The 18,096-nt window shown below is 42.9% G+C and overlaps 1 protein-coding gene across 1 annotated transcript; it reads left to right on the top strand.

Moving 5' to 3' along the window:
• The first annotated feature begins 466 nt into the window (after nucleotides 1-466).
• LOC105687857 (homeobox protein Hox-A1-like) lies at nucleotides 467-17,529 on the top strand. Its single transcript, XM_012403767.3, has 2 exons — nucleotides 467-2,159; nucleotides 15,552-17,529. The coding sequence occupies exons 1-2, from the start codon at nucleotides 1,250-1,252 to the stop codon at nucleotides 16,067-16,069; spliced, it is 1,428 nt and encodes a 475-aa protein (XP_012259190.2). The 5' UTR covers nucleotides 467-1,249; the 3' UTR covers nucleotides 16,070-17,529.
• Nucleotides 17,530-18,096: the final 567 nt, after the last annotated feature.

Genomic DNA, 18,096 nt, shown 5'->3' with positions numbered 1-18,096 from the left:
TGGACACAATGTGAGGAAAAATTTATCTAATTTAACATGAAAATCGTACAACGCATGTGGTTTCTGACCATAGAAATACGAAGCAACGAATCGTGTCAGAGAAAAATAATAAGGAAGGCATACGAAACGTCGGTATGCTTAGGGGGGTGACTCCGCCAAGGGTTGGATTTCGTTGGTTCGGGTGTCGCCGGACGAAGGAAGGTGGTACCAATATTACGCGGGTTGTTATATAGGTATACATATATATATATACATACGTATATAGCGATACGTGTCAACTGCAGCATGGGAGATAAAAGGAATGAAAATAGAATCTGAGAGCGATCCATCATGCAGCCGTAGAGCGGTGGCGGCGCAGCTCTCTCACGATTGGTCGTGTCCTCCCACTGAGGGTCACGTGGCCTTCAGGCCAAACCCTCCGCCACTTCCTCCGTTGATACCCAAAGCCGGGCACTACGCGCTATCCTCACCTCTGCCAGGGGATACCCTAAGGCACACCTGGTGCACCGGGCTCAAACCACGAGCGCCCGTGGACACGCCGCCACGCCGCACGACCGTCCGCGTTCCTCCGTCAGTCGCGGTCACCTACCAGTTAACTCGTCGGTTTGTTTATCCCGGAGTACGGGCACCGAGGGTCAACACGAGCTTGACGTAGCCTCGAGAACGGTGCGTCGCGACGAAGCGCACTTTTTTAAATCACGCGCGTTTTTTTTCGTTTCCGCGGACGCGGAAAATTTTCCGTCGCTCCGTCTCTACGCACGTGTCACCGTCGATCCGCAATCCTCGAGTGCGTCGAAATCCGAAGAAGTGCGTTTTTTTTCATCCAGTGCTCGATAGATATTTTTGGATGCCCGATGTAGCTGTACAGAGCATTGCGGAGAGACAGGAAGAGCGCAACCATCGTACGAAGTGTTTATATCGGAAGTGTGGAGTACTGCGGATAAGACTGTAAGAAAAAAAACCTGACTCGCGATCCAGTGGCGAATACGCGTATATGCGTTTGATTAAATAGTGCGCGGCGGTGGCTGAGTAACCAGGCGTCGACGGTCACCGCCTAGGTGCCGGTGCCGTCCACGCGACGTACGATTAGGCCTAATAATTGATCGGGAAGCGTATTTCACGTTCCGAAAAAAAGTGAGATAAACCGCGTCCCTTCGAACGTTATGTGACAAGTTTACGTTGATCGTAGGTACAGAGGACAATCCGGCATCACCGTAGATAGTAGAATTGATGTTTCCGTTTCGCGAGGATGATGATGATGGACATGGGTATGTACGGGACATACGGCAAGCCTGACTCCTATCCGAATTACGGATTTTCGGGTCAATCGGGGGTCCACCATCAGCCCGGTGGTCACGTTTCGTCCGTACCGCAGTCCCCCGAAATCGTACCGAGCCATTACTACCCCCAGACCGCGGTCGCGCCCTATTCCTCCTCGTCCTCCGAGCCCGGCTTCCTGACGTCCACCGATTCCGGACCCTCCAGCACGCCACCGCAGGGTTTCTATTCACCGACGGGCGCCGTTCTCCACGAGGATGGTACGGCCATCATATCCTCGGAGAACGGGCTCAGCTACACGAACCTCGATTACGCGTCCTACCCCGCCCAACACCCCGGATGTCATCCGAGCGCGGAGTCCCACCATCCGCAGGCTTACCACGTCCAGCCAACGGGTTACAGGGACGAAACGACGCCGGGACTCCATCAGGCGACGGTCGTCCAACCCCACCAGCACCCCGACCACGAACAGCTCCATCATCAGCAATCTAGTCATCACGAGGTCGACTACCAGATCACCCTTGGCGGTACCTCCAACTACCTCCACCACCAGCTACCGGAAGAGGTCCTCCACTACGGGCAGCCGAGTCTTCACCAAACTTCGGAGTACCCGGGTCATCCGGCGGCCCATTACAAGGAGGAAACGCCGGACCCCACCACCGGCTATCACGCGTTACAGCAATCCGGACACCCGCATCACACGCATCACACGATCGGACACTCCCATCATCCGCATCATCACCAACATACCCACGGGCACACTCAACAACAACAACAACAACAACAACAGCAACAACAACAACAGCAGCAGCAGCAACAGCAGGCTCAGGTTCCAACGTACAAGTGGATGCAAGTTAAAAGAAACGTGCCGAAGCCAGTGGGTAGGTAGTCCTGGTTATTCTGGAAATGTACGAAATGATTGTTTTTTTTTTTTTTGCCATCGTCGAATCAACGCACACGTATGTTCGACGAAACTAACTGTGGGAATTTTTCATCTGGTCGTATTTAGTGAGAAATCTTCGATGTGGGGATGATTTTTTTCCATCACCCACCGGATCTTCCTTATTTAACGGTTGTCTTTCACCGCCAGAAGCCTGCGAACGACCGTGAAATTATCTATTGTCAAAAAGCGGTCCATTATAGGATCGTTAGTCTGAAAAATGTATCGTGAGACTCGTTAGTAAAGAATACGTGTGTACGCTATATACACAGCTCTCGAAGTATAGTCGCGCTCCCGTGGACAAGATACTGCGGAATCATTCACCCAATTCGTCTATGAAACGATTCATCACAGCGCGCTAACTTATTTTTCATCTTACAACAGTTTACGATAGAAAGAAATAAGCGTGAGCTAACTGCCAAACATAATTAATTTCTTACGCGGAAGCTATAAAATCATTGCGGTTCGTTAACACGGCACACCCTGTAAATTGCGGTGTACTGTTATACTCTTTGCAAAAAGAGAGAAAGAAACTAAAAAATAAACCTGTCAACAATCAAAGAAACGAAATTGAGATCTGTAGAAAAAAAAAGAGAAAAAGATGAAAATTCGTGACACACGCGGAAGTGATTTTTTTCGTTCACGCAATTAACGACTTTGTCGTGCGTTATATGTATGTACAACATAGTCTCCTCCGCGAGTCACGATCATCGCCGTGATCCACAGTAGCTACCTTCACTACTTTACTAGCACCCGTACCTAACATAGCGTGTCGCTCGCAGTTGCGAGTCACGTTTTCATAGTTATAACCATACCGGTTGATACGATACCTTCTCAACATCTACCGATCGCTCTACTCATCGCTGTGATATTTTCGAACTGTGGAAGATGTGCGTAAAATAACGATTCCTTTACCCAAGAAACCCCCTACGCGTTCTCGTACTCCGTGCCGCAGGACTAACTCGGGCAAATTAACCGGTGTGAATCGGTGATTGAGGTTGACCAGAGGAAATGAGCTTGACTAGAACTTTTTGATTCCAATCTCCTAATTAGTATCGGAGAGAAAATCTCCTCCGTTTTCAGCGCTGAAAGGGAGAAATTCAGAAGATTTCAACATTCCCGAAATTCTCATTCCATCCGAAACTTGTGTAACGTAACAAAAAAAAGGGCGCGTGTAAATTCTCGAATAGGTGAATTGAATTTAACGAGTGGCGGTGGGCAAACGGCGGCACCCTCTGCGCGTACCTTATGTCGTACCGATGCACCGGTCGTCACAAACGCAACAGATAAGAACGACGTAACTCTCCTCCGCACGACGACGATGAGAAACCGACGTAAAGCCAACCACCACTGCTGGCTTAAGCGTATCACCGCCAATCCATGTTCCACGATACCTATACACACGAGTAGATATATATACATTACGTGTACGATACGATACATGTACACGTCGCACGGTTAATGTACTCGCGATCGTTTACACACATACTCGCGGTTGTTCAAATGCCATAAATCAAACGCGTGGTAGCTACCGTTCGTGTTACCTACCCACCGATCTACACTTCGACATAGGTTGCTCTTCACATATCCCCCATACCAATGTATAATCGTGCACCTTGATTCTCACCTTTTACCGATCAGTCCCTACCGAATGCAAATAATGCCACAATATCTCCTTTCCGACTCACGGATATATACAATTGTGTATTTCATTGCGTATACAGTGTGAGAGTTTGATAAGACGTTTTTTTTTTCACTTTTTTTCTTTCTTTCTCTCCGACAATATTTTTTAATCGTGTGCCGTACGCGCGACGTATTATATGGGACACACGTGAAGCGGTGGTCGAATCCGCCTCGCATACTTGTCAAGACTTTTCCGTCTGACACTCAAAGACAGGTGCCGAAGAACTCGATTTTTAATTAGCGGCTTACTACGAGATGAATCATTAATTGAGATGTGTGTATACGTGCGTCTCGACTATAATATGTATACCTACACTGCGACGAAGTTGTTCTTTGTTTTTTTTTTTTCGGTTATTCTACGGACTGAGGAGATACAGTTTTTGAATCGGCTGCACATTCATACCTAGGATCGAGCTGAGAAATGAAAATCTGAAAGAGTACAAACGAAGGTCCTCGGGTTCCTTGGGTTCGTTGGGTCGTCAGAAAATTCTGCTCATCTCGATTCATTTCGGTCGAGACAAAAGCTGACAGCAGACTGGCGCCGCACTATAATATTATCGAAACTCTCACGAACGATACATATACATATATATATATATATATATATATATAGGGTACCAGTTTAACGCGTTAGATCAATTAACACGTTGACGCAACCAGTCAACCCGTCGTTATCTTGACACTGGGTACGGTGCTGGTCAACGTGGAACACAATCGTGTTCTAAAGTCCTTAAAATAATAATACAGAAACGTGAGCATACGTATATATATACGAACATGTACGTACAATATAAGTACAAGGTGTGCGTATCTCTACCTTATACTATACATCGTTTGAATTCGGTTTTCGGAGCCCTACGGCCTTGACTAATTTAATTATTATCAAACGATCGTTAGCGACGACGTACGGTGTACAACGTATCAATTCTGGAGTGGTTAAACGTCCGGGCTTATTCAGTAGTAACTGGAAAATGCACGTTTGTGTATAAGCGATAACGCGATTACCACCTCGGGAACACTTCAGATTGAATACACGTACACAATAGATGTAGTTTGATCAATTTTATCATCAGCATTTTTTTTGATCGCCTATCGTCGATAGTTTTTGACGGGCGTACCTTTGACGTGAATGAAAATAAAAATCACAGACCGATACACGTGAATCTATGATTCGCGAATTAATTATACACATGTACACTACAGGTATATACACATGTACTCGTCGAGTGTTTGAATTGGCTGTACTAACTCTATTATAGGACGTAGGTGGGTATATTCATTTGGCACGTTTACATAGCTGACACATATATACGTACACATAACGATATTGGCTCGTTCTTTTTTAATCGAGATAAATCGTTGAATCGGATCTCTCGAAAACCACTATGTCAAGTTAATCGCTGAAAAGCACTTTAAACGCTCCGCGTTAGAAGCGGGGTTTAGGTACTCAACGAGGCTTGCCTCTGGATTACGCTGGTTCGACTTAATAGCTCATTATAATCGAATTAATAATGCTTACGCGGTTAACGTTTCGCCCGCCTAGGGTGAAACGCCAAGACTCATTGCACCGCGACATGCGAACCGTATTATAATAACGTCAACTGTACCGCCTCGTATACCGTATACAGTCATTTACATCGACCGAACACCAACACCGAACCGACGAACGAACGAACGACCGCCGAACCCGCGTCGTCGTTGTTGTACCTCCTTCAATTTTGCCACCCCGCGCGACAGAGTCCTGGAACCCCTCTCGAAAACCCGCTAGTTTTTACCCACGCCGGGTTTATATACCGCCACTGATTTCATAATTGCCAATTACCAACCCCGCAACTTGTTGCCTTAACCGAAACTCTTAAAACAACTATAACCGTTTAAGATTTATCGTTCTACGATTACTTGGCAAATATTTAACGCCGATGATTATAAACGTCAATTTATGATCTTTGGCGAGGGATTTTTTTCAACACGTCGTAAGTCAGAGGGCGATTCTAAAGAAAAAAATTTTCATATCGAAACCTTTTTCCGGACTAGGTTGAAAAAAAAAAAGAAAAAAAAGGAAAAAGGAAAAACTCCGGGACGCGGGTGCAGCGTCTCGGTATTATAATTCAGATGGTAAATAGCATTATTGGGTAACACTGGGAGAAATTGAGCCGAGTTTGATAGATCGGGGTGGTCGACGGCTGACACGAGGACGCGTCGTGACGCCGTTATATAGCGTCCATCTAGGGTGCGATCTGTAGCTGTAGGAGGCCCGGCTACGGACGGGCGTCCCGCGCTTACCCCAGACGACGCACGGTGCGACCGACTCGACCGACCGACTCACCCCATGCGGCGTTACCCCGTCCAGGGTGGCAGGCGGTGTAGGGTACGGAAAACTCTATTGTCAGACCCACCCAACCAAATCTCTGCGAAATTCTCCTCCCAGGAGTTTTCCGCCACGCCCATTCCGGTTACACTCTCTCGGTGGTAAATGTACGTATATATAGATATCGGGGCACTGATACCCTACGGAGGTAGTTATCTACGGGTATAAGTGACCGCGAATATATCTACATTTGTATTCCACGCGGATTAGCCCGATCCGATTTATCGGATTTCGCAAATGGTCGCCTATCTCGATCGCCTCTAATATTTCCGGTGTAATTCAGACGTCGCGATGACGTCGAGTTTTGCGCGACATCCGGTCCTCCTCCAACGTGTTGAAAAATACGAAATTTTTTAGGGTAACGTTCGCATAGAGCCGAAGTTACAAATTTCATTTGTCTAACTCTAATGGTAAAGTCGTGACGCAACATTCCTTTAGAACGCTAATTTTTTGCAATGCGAATCGCGACACGGTTGATTGTATCGATTTTCGAAGCGATTTCGGGACTTCGTTTTCGACCGTTTCGTCAAGGTGAAACTCGATCGAGCGTGACGAATGGGGGTATAAAAATCTAGGAATCCCGATACGATCTGTACGAAAAAAGAACAACGAGATAGGGATAACTTGAAGAATTCTTACGAATGAAATAACTTTCCGGAAATAATTATTTTACATATCTTATACTCGAATTACGCGGGAAAGAAACTAAAATGCGAACGTCACACAGCAGTAGTTGCATGTCCGTGAGAAGTATAGCTATCCCCATTTATCTGGTATACCCATAGCGGTAGATCGCGTGCAGTGAAATCGGAAAATTGTTTCGATGAATATTCGAGTAAAGTTTAGTGTAAAAAAAAAAGAAAAAAAAAAATAGTAAAAAAATCATCGTGTTTCGACCTCGCTAATAACGTTATCGGGCTTACGGGTAACGTACCATATATATATACCTTCGAAAAAAAAAACTATGCAATACGTACCCTAATCTCTTATAAACCCCCCAAAAAATATACGCGCGGATACAATTTGAAATTTCTTCAGGAGGGGGGAGGGAGGGGGGGGGGGAACAGATAAGGCATCTGGCGAATGCGAAATGATAATGAAATGATTTTTTTTCCCCCCTCTTTCTCTTTCGTCGAATCGAATTATATTCCTCAACTGGATGAAATCTAGCTCCGCCAAAGAATTAAAGTCGAACTCGATTCGACGTGAACTTTAATCGGCACAGGTGTTCTCCGTTCCGTATCAGGGATGAATATTACGGCGGTGAGCTTCGTTAAAGTTCCATGTAGTTACACGGCTATAGTTTTCAAAGCGTACTGGTACTGGTCAGCGGTAAAGTTCCCGCATTGAGGAGTTGGTATGCGTAAAGTTACATGTGTACATTCACATGCGCACGGTAAACTCGGTTGCGGCTCAGGGAGGGCAAAACCGGCAGCCGCGTGAGTGAGCGACCAATATCTGACGAGGGGATCTGAGGATCGCTCGCGTGTTCTCCTATGTGTTCCTATCGCGCCTGCCGCCACCCGCTGACGCCAACGCCGACGGATCCCCGACCCTCGAGTACCCTCCACGTGTCCGAGGATTCGGGGCGGTGATTTTTAATTCCGCAACACACCTCGACGTCGCGTCGAATGTACCGTCGAAGGAGGTAAACGAACGAGGGAAATCCAGCCCTTCGATTTACAGGTCCTCTCGTTTCAGGGGTCGAAAAATTTCACGCGGTCATTTTTTTTTTGGGAAACGAAATTGCGCGGATAATCACAGTCAAGGTACGCCCGGATGATTGTGAATACGCCACCGGTTCCACCGCCCTGATGAAGAAAAAAAAAAAATTCCCCCCGTCCAACCCCCCCCTGCAACCCGCCTAATTTGTAGGGTACAAGGCTGGAAGTTGCACGCACGCGGCCAAGTGATATCACGTGACTGTTACTTTCCATATTTTATTATGACTCAGGATATTAGCTATCACACACAACTGCGATGGGAAACCGCGGTGAAAATAGTTCGACGTATCGGACGTAAGACGGAACGTCGTCAAGTGTCACGTAAAATTCTCACCATCCCTAGCTCGGATGGTTTGAAAATCTATTTCGAATTCTCGGTTTTCTTAGGATTGGAATGAATATAATATCTTATACCACGTGAATCGATTCAATGATCGTCCAGGTATATTACAACAAGGCAAAAGTATAGTTGCAACCATTACGCGTACATACGGCTGTAATTATTGATGTTCCGCATCTGAGGTACACGGGATAAAAATTGATACGAAGCAATAATATTTACCGCCATTAATGTAACGGTGCACAATTTTACGATCGCTAATAAAAGTGTTGATATTCCTCCGTATGACGTACGAGAAAATTTACCTACGTTAGCTTCTTAGCCCGTACGACAATACGAAAGCGAGTCGAATACACCCCGGTGCTACGTAAAGTGTGTTCCCATATAAAAAAACGTGAAATCTAGATTAACAGAGGCCGAAAAAATTCGTCCTAAAAATTCAAAAAATCACAAAATTTTTGCATCCAAATTTTCCCTCGCCTCCTTTTTTTCCCAACTACTCACCCCAGTTCGAGAAAAAACAAAGAAGAAAGCAAAAAAAGGAAAGCATAAATTGTTGGAATTTATTCAGCCACCGTATATACGTATCAATATAAAGTGTACGTACGTAGGAAGCACAAGCGTCGTGTTTACGTAGGTACAACTTTACTCGCGCCCATCGAGTGTTAATACGTACGTACGTAAGTCGGAGTTAGCTGTACGTGTACGTAAGTGACCGTGTTACACAGTTGTACTCGTCGTATGGAATCGTGCATGCGCCGGTCGACCCGACTATACCAGAACCACACGTATCGTATACGTGTACACCAATATTAACACCACCGGCAAAGGCAAGTTCAGATTAAATCTTACGAAGCTTAATATTATTATTTTACGTACTCGTGCCCCACGGGTAGCCCCGGCGGCCTGCCACCGCAAACTCGTACCTGCCAAGACCGTAAGAGCTGGCTGCCCGCAGCACAAGAACCAACGCTGTTGTTGTATATATATACGACGAAAAATTTTCCCGACCTCCACAGTCCACGTACGTTCGGCCTCGCGGTCTAGTAGACCAACGCCGTACTCTAGAGCTAGGTGTATCGATTTGTTTCTAACAATAAAAAAACCAATGAAGTATATGAAAAAAAAACAAAAAAAAAAAACGAGCGAAGGCTGATTGTAACTGAGGATATGGATATATACGTATGGTATAAGTGTATGTTAGAATTTACTAGATCACAGTGGGATCGAATTCGCTTCGACGATGCAGATATATAATTATGTTGTACGTTACTGAGATCCTCGCCGGTCCAGTCTCACATTTCTAGTCATTTTCTCCGGCAAAAATACATTGAATTCAGGAGTTTTTAGATGGGAAAAAAACCCTGACGCTGTACATCGACAGCGATTCGACGGTAGAACGAAATACGTTCTCTTTTCCCAGCTATTTCAACACGAACTAAATACTCGTAAAAAACGGAAAGCTACAGAATTTTACTTGAAACGACACGTTCGATCGGCAGGTGATTCCGCGTCACGCGGTCAGTGCCTCCGACTCGACGCAGACGATGTAATTTTTACGATACAAAAGCTTCGCAGGAATTTTCGCACTTTTTTAATCGCTGGACCGTATTCGTTGTAACTCTGCGGATCGTTCGTCGAAGTAGAATGGAAGCTAAAAGATCAGCTCGACCAAACGGAGGTTCGAAAAACGGATATCGTATTTCGAACTAGGATCGCAGACTCACCCCTATCGCGTTGTGTAATAACATCAGCCGGGTGTGCAGGTATATGGGTTGAAGTAGCCTCGCGATTGGGAACCCTTTATAGTTCACCGCGAGTCAATTCCGTGTGCATACAGGATATCATCTGCTTAAGGCGGTATCCTCATCCCCTACCCACTAGGATGGCGCATTACGCAATTCAAATATTATTCAGTGGCTAAAAGCCGGCGGGCCAACGGGACGAACGAAGGACGTTATTGCGTATATATAGGAGTTGGTAAAAGGGCGTGCTATATGTATACATATTATATACCTTTTTGTATGTACAACTATGTAGCTGTATAGGCATATGCGATTTTGTATTATACATACCTACGTACCTTACACGCGTTGGGCGTTGCGTTACGGAGCGTAGCTGCCATCCAAAAGAAGCCCACTTATGTAGCCTGAGCTGCGCCGAGAGGGCTGAACTTCGAGGGTTGAAAAGAGCGGAGGGTTGATCCCGCTCGAATCGGCTACAGCTAGATTGAGGATTTTCGACAGTTTCGCGAAAATATGAGCGACCGTCCGAAGAATGGCGATGAAAATTTCAATAAAATACGAAGACTGTAAAAATTAAAAAATATTCAAACTCCCTTACCGTAATTATAACTCTCGTTACGATCGGCAGTCGCTGCCCCTCGATAGAGTTCGACATGGGAGGAGAGAGTTACAGTCGATGGGTAAAAATAAATTAAATAAAAAATTCAATGAAATACCAACGCTCGTGAAACTCGCTGAGGCAGCTGACGATCATGAGACAAAATCAGAAGGTGAAATAAAAATGAAATAAAACCATTAAGAATAATTAAAGAAACACCGAAGAAGCGCAGAAATGTATTGGGATATGGAATGCTTACGCTTACGCTGTTATCACTTCGTTCATCTATAACTGATGTCCGTTCCGTTCGTCCGTTTTGTGCAGCGGCCGCGCTTGTCCGTCAATCTGTCCATCCTCGCTAACGGGTGCCTCGGAGAAAAACTTGGTTTAAATATATATACTTCACATTCCAAATATTTTAGGCATCGTAGACAGGTGAATAGGTACAGAACACGGTTAGACGAATTTTAAAACTTCGGTAAAACGGGACGAAATATCAATTCCCAGCGTTATAATATACCTGGACTACGCACTTCACAGTGTTTACCCGTTTGTCGCAGAAAGAACGTGCGACCTCGCTCTGCGGAAATTTCTACGAGACTGATACCCGAACGATTCCGTTCAAAATAAATCAGCCCTCTTTCCGTTTCTGCGTAAATAAGAAATAGTAAATAGAGTGTACCGACTATGACATTGCGGGTATACGCGCAATAACACGAGTAAAGGAGATTAACTTTCGGATACGTAACATGTGATTGAAACACTCCAACGTGTATTGTAAGAAATATTTAAAATTTCTTTCGAATGAGAGGTAAATTTTTGAGAGTTTTTTTTTTTACGAGGCGTACGATAAAAATGTGTCGTCCGACGCGTAGCTCGCCAACAGATATATCCGACGGATAGACCGACCCCGTCAGCTGTATTTGCCCAATATCCGCTTCCTCCGAGCCGATTACACGGGGTAACGCCATCGGTAGCATCGGCGCACGTTCCTATTTCAATATTTAATATATTATTAAGCAGCATCCACGGTAAAGACCTATGGTTTTTACGAGCAAAAAATCTAACGACCCATTGTCAGCCTTCATGTAAACTCCCATAAAATCTCAAAACTCGTAAAAATGAAAAGCGTTGTAGATAAGGCGCTCGTTATTCGAGCGTTCAAACTTCTAACAAGGAAAACAAAAAAAAAAGAAAAAAAAAAACTCTACGAGAGAAATAAAAAAAGGAGATTTGAATTATGTTCCAATTCAGGTATAACGTCTCAATTTCAACGAACACCTGACCCGCCGACGGAAGAAAATGGGGCTAGAAATCTTAACGGGTATCGTGGAAGTGGTTCGTGTTTATATATCGATTACTTGCGGACTGTCTGCGGCTTGTATGTATGTGGTTTCTTGGTTTAACGAGGTAGCTGAAATGGTAGCGATAAACGACAAGACGTTCTCATAGGTGTTGTCTGCATTCTAAATGCTTCGATCATTATCCCTCTCCGATACAACGAATTTAAGATTCGAATTTCGCATCGATCCCGTTACCAGCGATCCGAGGGATGATCCGAAAATTCTTGACCATCTGAAGGGTCTGGTAACGCGATACGCGAACAAGGTGAGACTAAACCGAGCTTATAGGTACGTACAACCCAAGGGAGTCGTACGTTAACTAACTACTTCGACCTGCCATTAAGTCCGTAGTTAGTTATGCAGGAGTAATTAGCCTGTGCGAGGCGTAGAGAGGACTCTCTTGACTTGTCAGCGTTATCCAACGCTCACCTCGTCACTCGTGTCAACTCTAACCCACCTCCGAAAATTCTACTTCGCTCGCACCCCCACACCCTTTCCTTAATTTTTTATACTTTCAACCGCATCCAGGTCGCTAATTATAAACGGAATTCTTGATAAAGAGTAAATAGTCACCAAATGAATGTAATTGTACAACGGTTCGTCTACATCCCGGGCATGTAATATTGATCGTAGTGAGAAAATTTTTTTTAAATAACCAAAAATTATGTAATCATCAATCTTTATTTTATAGGTGCAACGTTCGGAATTCTTCAACGGGATTGTTCAAATTAATTAAATTGACAGTTGGGAGTACATAATCTCCAAATTTCAATTAAGAATATATCCTGTATACGGGTTATCGATGTTATACCCATACGGCATATGGTCAAAATTGAAACATGGTCATAGTTTTCTGATTATACGATTTACGAGGCAGACCATGAGCTTATCATAAGCAAAGTTACATCGATATTCGGTTATTATAATATACCGCGATAGAACGTCTAAATATTGTGTGCACCCTTCGAGACTTGGACGATTTTTATTTTCATTTTTAAATATAACGTTGAAGCATTTTCATCATAACAATACCTCCATACCACAATAATCGCCATTTTGAAAAACGGCAGATAAAACGTAGCTACCTTAAAACCGGTTCCCAGGACTCAACTCGGACCCAGGGTCCTCGTGCAATCCCGATATTGCATCCTCGTGCTGTAAAAATCGTTATTCGGTCCCACAGAAGCAACCTGAGATAAGAAAACTGCCTATCATTAGTTTCGTTGAAACCTTTCGGAAAAACGTGCGAGCCTCTTTTTCAAAAATCTTTGCGACGGATGATGCGTAAACTTGACGCAGGTATACCAGACTTGCCGTCGCGTCCATCGGATTTTCTCTTCGTATTCGGCGTGGAAATAAATTTTAGGTGATCGAGGGAAGAAGAAGACGTATAATTTTCATCCTATTTCGGAATATAGAAGTCGACGAATAACGTGCATAACGGAGGACAAATATTGAGGAAAAGTATATAGTGAAACTCCGCATGTCCATACAGTGGACGGTAGGAGATCGCTCACTTATCCAAACGTAAGAAGTGTGTCTAGTGGAATCTTGAATTCCCTGAAAAAGTTGCGTGTGCCCATTAAGTCCGCGGACTTTTCTGACCGCATAATACAACTTGGACAAGTTCTATTAAGCTTCGCTACGGATACGGAATAGAATGAAATCTTTTCCGTGTCTTCATTCATCAATTTAGCTATACTAACTGCAGAACCCTGTACAGCAGAAACTACGAACCTCTAAAAACCGAACCTTGTAAATAAGTATAATGTATATTGTGTATAACATTAGAATGGAGAAGGATTACGTATAGAAGAAGAAGAAGAAAAAAGAATCAATTCCTACGGATTCACTATGATTTGTAATTATTTTTTCTAATCTTGAGTAATAAATCCTAAATTTTGTGGTCGACTTTTACACCATGAGTCCGACGATTTTTACAACAGGGTTCTATCTTGTATTAAAAGTTTTTGTTTCTTTCATTTACCTTCTTTTAATTTTGCGAGTGATATTTCTCTCTCCCGGAGCACCTATATAGATATACGTATCTTTAGCGACCTGCGGAACTTGTACGGTCTTACGTCGTCTAAATATAAACGAACGTCTGTGGGCTGCACACGACACCCAAAGATTAGGTAATGAGCCACAAGACGGATCATCCTGTTTCCTCCAATCCCTCCCATTCTCCGGCGCCTTTTCCCTTCGATCTCCCCATTTCATCCCCTATACTCGGATTAATTCTTTTTCTCTCCCTTTTCCTCTTTATTCTGAGGGCCTCCGCCCATTTAGTCGCCGTATAGCCTCTTTTGCACAAATTATATGAACGTGTGCTTCTTTCAATGAATAATCATCTATTTCCGTACGAGAAACAATTTACGAATGATTAGACAAAAGTTCATTTTCATTCAACGTTAAGGGATTGAAAAAAAAAGAATTCAAAAGTGAAGCCAAAGCCCATAAACATTTTCCACTTCGGCGAGAGGTTTGAGCAAAAAAAGAAGGTCGAGACAGACAGGAGCTAAGGCGATATCAGAGGGAGACTTTTACGCATATATTATCAGAAAGATGATGCCAAGATGGTGCCACGATTGGTTTTTCCATCACCCTCTTCCATTACACAAATTGACTACGACGTACCTATTTGCCGACTAAATAATCCACTAATTTTTATAATGTATCCATATTAGTTGTAGGGTATACCGTAATCTCGTTCGTACAAACATTGAAGAAAACCTCATGCTTCTCGTTCAAACTTCGTTGCGTCATCTTCGCTGTACGAACACATAAACGAAAAAGAAAACGAATAACAGTTAATTATAACGTATGCTATTTTTCTTGAAAACTTCGACGGGTCTATAACGTCATATACACAGTTACGGTATAGATTCTACATCTCCTGAATTTTCTCCAGGTTTGGCTCGGGAGCAAGTGTCCAGGGAAAACAGGAAGTGAATGTTTACGTCCCCGCGTTTATTCTGTAAGGATTACGTGCCTGCAGCCTCGGAGAATCGTAGGGGCTCTTCAAGCGGGCGCATAAGCTATCAAATTCTGTACGGCGCTAATATGCAACCCCATCATTCTGCAGGCGCTCCTTCACCGAACGACCCCCAAAATACACTGACCCGTACCTAGACACTGACCCAACTGACCAGCTGTGTTGATTTGTTGAACAATCTACAGCTGTCGTAGAGACAGCTTAATCCTTTCGTATTAGTTACTCGCAATAACGTCCAGAGATTATTTTCAAATCTGGTCAAAATGAAAGATTATAACGAATTCTTCCAGATGTACGGACGCTGTTGACGAATCCGATGAAATTTCTTGCAAATGATCTTGAAGAATGATCGTTTCGGGGATATTTGAACAATATAATCCTGCAAGCGTAAATTTTTGCTCAAGAAATCCGCATGACAAGTTACTCACGATCCGAAGAATTAGCGATAAAAAAATCTCTATTATCGTTGAAAATTGGCAGAATTATTCTGAGAAGACAATACCTGGTTGATATCTGTAATTCCTTATTCTGTTTCAGCGCCCAAAACGAACCCGTCGAGCGGTGACTTCGGGGGTGGATCTGTCGGTAGCTCGGGAGCGGCGGCGTACGCGACATCGGCGACAGGGCCAGTAAGTTGTCTGAGCGGCGGTCCGTTGTCCGGGATACCGGGTGGTTTTAATAACACGGGTCGTACGAACTTTACGAACAAGCAGTTAACGGAGTTGGAGAAAGAGTTCCACTTCAACAAGTACCTGACGAGGGCTAGGCGTATCGAGATAGCTTCGGCATTGCAGCTGAACGAAACGCAGGTGAAAATCTGGTTCCAAAACAGGCGGATGAAACAAAAGAAACGGATGAAGGAGGGTCTCATACCGTCGGATAACGGCGGCGGTGGTGGAACTTCGGGACAGTTGAATCAACTTGGGCAATTAAGCGGGGCACGAAGTAGCAGCAGTTCACCAACAGGGTCTAATTTAGAAGTTGCTGGTATAGGCTTGGCTAATTTTACCAGTGATAACAGCAGAGAATCACCAAATTCTTCTTCCAAGGAGTGAGTGGATTGATGTTAGCCATAATTTTTGGACTTTTCGAATACTCCTTTTCTCCGTCAGAAAAAAGACGGAATGGACGCCGAGGGATTGAAAACTTTCCGGTTCTCTAGGCCCCTCCTTCGCAGCGAGGCGATGAAGAATTTGATAGCCAAATGTTTTCTTTAGAACCATTTTATTTCTATGAAGAAGAAAAAAACCACGTCGTTTTTTCGTATCCATCCGAAACTCTGGCTGCAATGAATCTACTGAATTAAATGCGATCTCGGGACCGATATCGATGTTTCAAAGCTTCGAGGACAGCTCAATATTTTCTTAGTCATTTTGAAAATTAATTTTAGGATGAAGAAAGCGATCAGTGTTTATTGCATGAAAAAATGAAGAAAACTCAAATTGACCACCTTGACATACATGTATATATTTCGCTTTGATTCTATCGAATTTTACAACAATAAAATCTGCGATGACTCAAAAATTCGAAGCTGCACCGCCCGTATCTGCGTTTTCACAAACGAGAATTTATTTGATGTAGTTATTGTGAACAAAGGCCAAATGTTACCAGTCATATATTTTATGTTAAGAAGAAAAATTAATAAATAAATAATTAATTGAAAAACGGGAATTAACAAACTATGAAAAGCGGACGCACTACGATAAAACAAGTTACCGAATTATTAACACCGCTCCGATGTAATGTACTGCATTTTATTATGCATGCGATTTTGACGATAGTATCGATACGCCCAATTGATCAGGATAATTGCCTCTATTCTCGAATTTTGTAATAAATAGGTTCGTTACTCTGCATAAACTAGCAAAATACTAGGATATAACATAGTCGAGAAAAGATGTTAAATTCCGGCTTGGATATTGAATACCTATAGTATTCGTGGATTTGATCAATTATCCTGAGATTTGTGGGACACAGAGAGTAGTCTGTACTATCCTCTTGTGATAGTGTGATAATGATAGATATGCCTACTAAATATATTGTGTATGTATGTAAATAGAATCCTTTGCAGATCTTCGATTGATAGATGAACAATTTTTACGGATGGCACTTGTTAATTTGAGAGACATTGATTTCACTTAATACTGATCAATTGTTGAGAATAAATTTTCAATTGCAAGCTCTACATTATATTTCATGAAATCATTATATAGTAACTTTTGTTGTTTGGAAACAAAAAAAATTTCTACTTCTAGTTTTGCCAAACTTGTTTGTTTCACTTTCCATTGAACGCGAACTATATTTTATAAGATTTGCACAGGTTTAAGACGTGAATTGAAGCGATGATTTAAGATCTATGTAAAAAAATAGATAATTGATTATAGTAGCGACACGGATTCATCGTGTGAAGAACGCAAGGCTCTGTACCTAAAAATTCCTATTATTATAAATTATGCTTAGTGAATATCTTGTAGGACTCTTGTAGAATTAATAAAGTATTATTGTATTATTAAAATGGTATACCAGCACGATATCCCATCTCCATACCCAGACAAATATTTGCAGCTGATACGAGATTTTTATTGATCTATATTAAAAAGAAAAAAAAAAAACCGAAATTCGGTAAAAGGGATGCAGCTATATCATAGATATATTGAATTCAATCATAGATATATTAATTCAATATATCGATGGCTATATTATCTATAGAGGCTTGAATCCTCGTGGAATCCGACCTCTTCAAAGTGATTGTTTGTGCGAATACATGTTCTTATATTGCATTGTGATCTCAATGATAAAAATCCAACATTTACAATAAATTTATATTCATCAGAAAACAAGAAAGTTATACCATTCTACTGTAAAATTTTTCTGTTAGTTCCCGCTAATGTAGGATAAAACCACAATTTATTGTCAAAAGTAACTCGAACGTAATGAATTCTGGATGACTCGCCAATGACGGAAAACGAGATTGATAGAACCGTAATTGGAGTGCGAAAATTCGTTTCAAATTTTTGTGCAGGATAAGTGAACTATCGAATAAATCAAAAGATTCGGATTTTTGAGATTTTTAGAGCCTAAA

This window comes from Athalia rosae, chromosome 6 (assembly GCF_917208135.1).
Source record: "Athalia rosae chromosome 6, iyAthRosa1.1, whole genome shotgun sequence".
NCBI classification, from domain to species: Eukaryota; Metazoa; Arthropoda; class Insecta; order Hymenoptera; family Athaliidae; genus Athalia; species Athalia rosae.
This window is presented reverse-complemented; position numbering and strand designations above follow the sequence as displayed.